This window comes from Juglans regia, chromosome 7 (assembly GCF_001411555.2).
Source record: "Juglans regia cultivar Chandler chromosome 7, Walnut 2.0, whole genome shotgun sequence".
NCBI lineage: Eukaryota > Viridiplantae > Streptophyta > Magnoliopsida > Fagales > Juglandaceae > Juglans > Juglans regia.
The window spans coordinates 13,260,896-13,266,735 of record NC_049907.1 but is presented as its reverse complement, the minus strand read 5'-3'; the positions used below and the strand labels follow the sequence as shown (position 1 = coordinate 13,266,735).

Here is a 5,840-nt window from a genome sequence, read left to right as displayed (position 1 = left end):
TTAATCCGGGCGGATATGAATCCGGATATCCGAATTGTAGCCGGATATCCGGATTTAATTCGGATACGGATTATAACCGGATTTAATCCGGGTTATAACTGGATAAATCCGGTTTTAATTTTTTATTTTTTTTAAAAAGACTTTAAAACTTAAAAAATGTTTTTATAGCACTTGTTTTTTTTTTAAAAAAAAATTCTGATATGCTTAAATTGCCCAGATTTTTTTCAAAAAATAATTTAAACACTTTTTAAAAGATTTTTATAAAAAAAATAAATTAACAAAATAAATAAATAAAAATGCAAAATAAATAATATGGTTATTACATCACAATACAAAACATAAATTTACAAAAAATAGAATAAATAATAATACATCACAACTAATTAACTAAAACATAAACCTACAAAGAATAAAAGAAATAATAATACATCACAACTAATTAAAATAAAATATAAATTTACAAAGATCAAAATGCATTAGTCTTCACATCTTGAGTCTGGAATGGGGGAAAACATTGATTTCTTTCACCTTGATCTAGTGATGCCATTTTGGGCAATTTTCTACTGGACTGAGTCTCCATAAGCTGCCAACAACATCAATTACTACAGACAAATGAAAAATTACAACAGATAAATGAAAACTATAATGATTAGAAACAATAAGTCAAAAAGAACAAGAGAATAAAACAATATGTAGCCATGTTTGTTTCAGTGTCTAAAATGAGTGTCTATAACTTCAACCAGCAGAACCATTTTCACTATTAAATCATACTGATCGTAACCCCAACATCACCTAATAATCACCTGTGGAGTATTCTGTTCCTGGAATCTTTTTCATTGAGCTACTTACTTTGTCCATCAACTTATGTTGAACATACTCCTTCTCTAGCCCCTCCCTTGAAAATGACTAATATGACTTTTGTTTAGTACATTAATTTCTCCTTCCACAATATATATATATATATATATATATATATATATATTTATATATCATTATGAGCAAATTGCAGATCTGGTTGACTCTAGAAGGATTAGAATAAGCAAGGTCTTAATTATTTTCTATTATTTTATCGTTCTCTTTTCATTTGTATTATTCTTCCATATCTGCAAAACTGTTTGCTTGTGTGGATTCTAGTACCCAACTCAGACTGTGGAGGCCACAGTTTATAATATTATGAACAAGGGCAAAGCAAAAATAGCAGGCACTATAGCCAAACTTTTGCCATGATAACATACCTGATGAATATTTTTAAGCACATATTTACCAAGTGTGTTAGCAATAGCTGCAACAAACCAAAACACACAAATATTAATACAAAGAACTAAGAAACTCATGATCTGGTTAAATTAAATATATCATGGTTCCAATAACTTACTGCAAATTATACTATCTTATCCAAGAAGAAAATACCATTCTAAGTGAATAATACTATCTTATCCAAGAAGACCCCTTAAATGACAATCTCAAAGCAAATTATAGACAAAATTAGTCACTCAAGGATTTTAGTTTGTTTCATTTGGTGGATGCAAAACTTGTACGAGCTCTCAATTCTTACAAAGATCCAATAGCGACGCCATGATTCTTAGTTCATAAGAACAATTTAAGAATTAGCAAAAGACTTCACATCAGCAATTAACTGATTTACAATATTATTACATTTGATCGCATGATCAGAAGCTAAAAAGGAAAACAAATTAAACAAACAAACACACACCCCAAGACTTTATTTAAGATCGAGTAGATAGAAACCATTTTTACCAATATCATTTTCAACCGCGTGTACATGTAGGTAACACACTTTTGTTGTGGCTTATTGCCGGTTTTACAGGGAAGACAGCTTTTAGAAAGAACAACTACCAAGAAAGCCCCAAGTCAAGAAAATGGATTTTGTCAAGGGGCCTAATTTAATTATAGTTTAATTGTGCCTTAATGAACCCCATTTTAGTTTAATCCAAATCGAGGAATCTCAAGAAACCACCAAATCTGGAGCTTCTAGGGATCATGGGTCCATGTTTAATTTCCCAATTATCATCTTAATTTCATGAAAGTTCTGATATTTTCACTGCAAATCAAGACAAAGCAAACTTCCAAGGAATTAGTAATTTTATATTGTTAGTCTTTGAACTATTATTTGGAAATGTAGGTAAGTACGTAGACCTGAACCAAGGTTCCAACACGGCTCAAATTTATATTCAACTGATCTCATGTGAAAAATAGAGCAAAGAAAAAATAATATAAACCAAACAAACAGAGTATTACATAAAACAGTGATTAAAACTAAATTTCATGTGAAAAACAGAGTAAAGGAAAAATTCCACTAATAAGGTATCGAAATAAGCTTACAGAGTAAAGGAAAATATCTTAAGAGCTTAGAGAGAAAGAATATGGATGGTAGCCTCCGCGTGTCTCACCCAGATGCGCAAAGCAATTCGAAGTTTCTGTCCTCTTTCACTGTAAAATAAAAAAAAAAAAAAATTGCTTGACCCGTATTCGAATTAAAATTAAACGGAAAAAGTTTAACTACAAACATCGCACTTGCCACTACTAAATATTAAACCTATTTGCAATATTAAACTTCGGTATGTTTTCTTTTCCAGGCAATATATATAAATATCTTTGGGAAGTTGTGTAGTGTTGGATATAAAATATGCAAGGACATTTAAGGACCCATGTTGCTAAGTGCATCGAAAGGGTGCACCCCAATCTGACACCACTCTTTGTAAATAATAATAATAATAATTAGCTCTTATAAGTCTACCAATGATCTAATAAATTTCCAATTTGTGAGCAAAACAGAGTTCAGTTCAGATTCTATCATGGCATCTCATACGGCACCCCACCCAAGCAATCTTGATGGTGACCAAAAAGAAGAAGATGAGAGCTTCGTCTACGCCGGCCAACTGGCAAACTCACTTGTGCTGCCCATGGCCCTGCAAACGGCCATTGAGCTCGGCGTTTTCAAAATCCTGGCTAAATCAGGTCCTGGAGCTAAGCTCTCCCCCTCACAGATTTCAACAGAGATGCCCACCACAAATCCCGAGGCACCCAAGATGCTGGACCGCATACTCAGGATGCTAACCAGCCATTCTGTGCTGAGTTGCTCCGCGGGTGCTGATGATGCTGGGTCTTTTCAGAGGCTCTACTCTCTTTCACCTGTGTCTAAACACTTCGTTCCTGACCAAGACGGAGTCTCCTTCCGCCCTTTGATGGCCCTCCTTCAAGACAAGGTCTTCTTAGCTAGCTGGTCTGTACTTATTTTCCCTTCGTTTTTTTATTTATTTCTTCTACTTCTATTTATATATGCATAGTTTAGTTAGCTTTGTCTTGATCCATAGTGTATACTTAAAAATAAGTGAAATGGTTTGGTTACAAAAAATGTCGTAAAATATAATTTGTAAATTAACTGTAAAATTATTTTTATTATAAAATAAATCTAATTTATTATATAAAATTATATTAAATCTAGATATATTTATTTTTATAAAATTCTTTACGGTAATAACACTCTCTCTGAAATACAAGAATATCAAATAAGATAAAATCACCCCAACTTCTGAATTGTAGAGGGCCACGTGCTCCCAAATCTAGAATCACCCATATCCAAGAGCTTTTCTGAATTGCCAATAATTAATAATAAGGTTTATCTTGGCATGGACCCCAGGTTTAATAAGGTTTTTAACACAGCTATGCTCAATCACACTACAATGCTTTTTAAGAAGATCCTTGAGTCCTACAAGGGCTTCGAGCCACTCAAGCAATTGGTCGATGTTGGTGGTGGTCTAGGCGGTGCGCTTCACTCAATTACTTCAAAGTATCCCCACATCAAGGGCATTAATTTCGACTTGCCTCATGTCGTACAACAAGCCCCATCTTATCCAGGTATGATTTCAATTCATAAATGATCTCCACCAAATTTCCAATCTTGTTTACCAATATATCTTCTTATTTTTACCAAGTTAAAATTTGATTAAAACAATTAGGAGCTAAGTGGCAGTTAAATCAATCTTTTTATAAATATATTAATATGTAATTGGATTGAATTGGATCAAGCTTTTATAACTTGGAATCATATTATATATAATATATATATATGTATCAATTACGATCATTTACACCTATATTCGTAACAAAACAAATAAAAATTCATAAGAATAATTAAGAATATAATCCAAAAATGTTACTGAAAATCTAATTAAATTCATTAAATCAGTATAATACACAAACAAATTAACACGTAGCAATAGATAAAAAGCGCTTATTAACTTGCTCAAGTTGCAGGTGTGGAACATGTAGGAGGAGATATGTTCAAAAGCGTTCCTAAAGGAGATGCAATCTTCATGAAGGTGAGTGAAATATTTAACTTGCAGGGATTCTATCTTGTATGACTCGTACGTATTGACTTAGCCATCCAAATACATTGCAAATTTATTGCCAACGGCACAATGCGTCAGTACAAAACACTGATCAGGTTGCTACGACTATATATAGCATTATTTTAAAAATTAAGAGCACTGCAGACATCTCTTTCAAATTTTTGGAGATTGTACTGTCGTTCGGCATAAAACTTTCACAAAAATGCATGACGGAGTTCAAGGTGTGAAATGTTATTCTTCAACATATAGATTTTATCATCCATCTTCACTTGATGAAGTGGTTGGCTTATGAAGCAACTTGAAAGACTGTCATATCAGTGAGTATGACTGAGATTGATAAATACATGATGAATATAACATTCCAGCTTTGTTCAAGAAGCTATGTGTGATCCCATCTATGGATAATTTTATAGGGGATACTTCATGATTGGGGTGATGAACAGTGCTTGAAGCTTCTGAAAAATTGCTATACAGCCATTCCAAATGATGGGAAGGTAATTGTTGTGGAGATATTTCTTCCAATGATGCCCGAGGTTAGCACTTATATGAAGCGCAACTCTCAACTTGATGTGCTTATGATGGCTCAACACCCAGGAGGGAAGGAAAGGACGCGACAAGAATTTGAGGCCTTGGCAACCAAAGCTGGATTTAAAGGCATCAAATACAAATGCCTTGTTTATAGTTTCCAGGTCATGGAGTTTTTTAAATAGATTGCTTGCTTGTAAAATTTATAATTGTATCTGTTGTGGACATGTTTTGTACTCCTGCCAATGGCCTATGATGACCTGTATCAAGCAAATAAGAGCGGCTCGGTATAGTATAGGACACCTCAGACGCCTATAAGTTAGAATAAAACATACTGACTGTTTCAATTTTCAGATTGTTTAGAAGTTACATCTGGCGTGAGCTTTGACCCCCATTTATATAGATTGAGTGTTTAATTGGTACGACTTGCTAACGGCTTGATCCTCTCCAATCATGGTTAGAGTGCGGGTTGTTAGTACTTTTCTCCACTATCGTGCTGGGCTGGATTGATATCTTGGGTGAGTATTTTGGGCAATTATCATGCTTGAGATCGTTCATACCATTCCTTGCCGATACATCATTAAATAGCTATTAATGATGGCTAGACCTGTATCAGTGCATTTGGGAGTCACGACCTTGGTTTTTTGTTAGGCGGGCATGTGATTTTGGATTCATGAACCTCTATGGTGTGGGGCTTGATCCACTTCACAAGAAGAGAATATTTGCTCCTCCAGTATCTATGAACCCTGAAATGAAAATGTTCACAATATAATTAGGCTTGATTAGAAATTGTTAATAAGCAGACCAAAATGGTTGGACTTTGCTTCACATTGCTACATAAATGGAAAACATTGAGCCAACAAAACTATTGCGAGAATTTGATAGAGAGGTAGCATATATGAAAGACGTAGAGGGTATGACAGCTCTTCAGATTGCAGCTCA

At 34.0% G+C, this 5,840-nt stretch overlaps 1 protein-coding gene and 1 long non-coding RNA gene across 4 annotated transcripts; one reads left to right on the top strand and one right to left on the bottom strand.

Moving 5' to 3' along the window:
* Positions 1 to 414: 414 nt before the first annotated feature.
* LOC108984506 lies at positions 415 to 3,014 on the bottom strand. 3 transcript variants are annotated; one of them, XR_001995029.2, is made up of 4 exons: positions 2,914 to 3,014; positions 2,344 to 2,451; positions 1,236 to 1,282; positions 415 to 602 (listed from the first exon to the last, which is right to left on the bottom strand). It is a non-coding gene; the product is annotated as an uncharacterized LOC108984506 (long non-coding RNA). The 3 variants fall into 3 exon arrangements; XR_001995027.2 differs by having other exon boundaries at positions 415 to 583; XR_001995028.2 differs by having other exon boundaries at positions 415 to 583; positions 2,841 to 2,948.
* On the top strand, positions 2,629 to 5,279 carry LOC108984504 (caffeic acid 3-O-methyltransferase-like). The gene is made up of 4 exons (XM_018956488.2): positions 2,629 to 3,244; positions 3,662 to 3,879; positions 4,279 to 4,343; positions 4,787 to 5,279. The coding sequence occupies exons 1-4, from the start codon at positions 2,817 to 2,819 to the stop codon at positions 5,081 to 5,083; spliced, it is 1,008 nt and encodes a 335-aa protein (XP_018812033.1). The 5' UTR covers positions 2,629 to 2,816; the 3' UTR covers positions 5,084 to 5,279.
* The last annotated feature ends 561 nt before the right edge of the window (positions 5,280 to 5,840 follow it).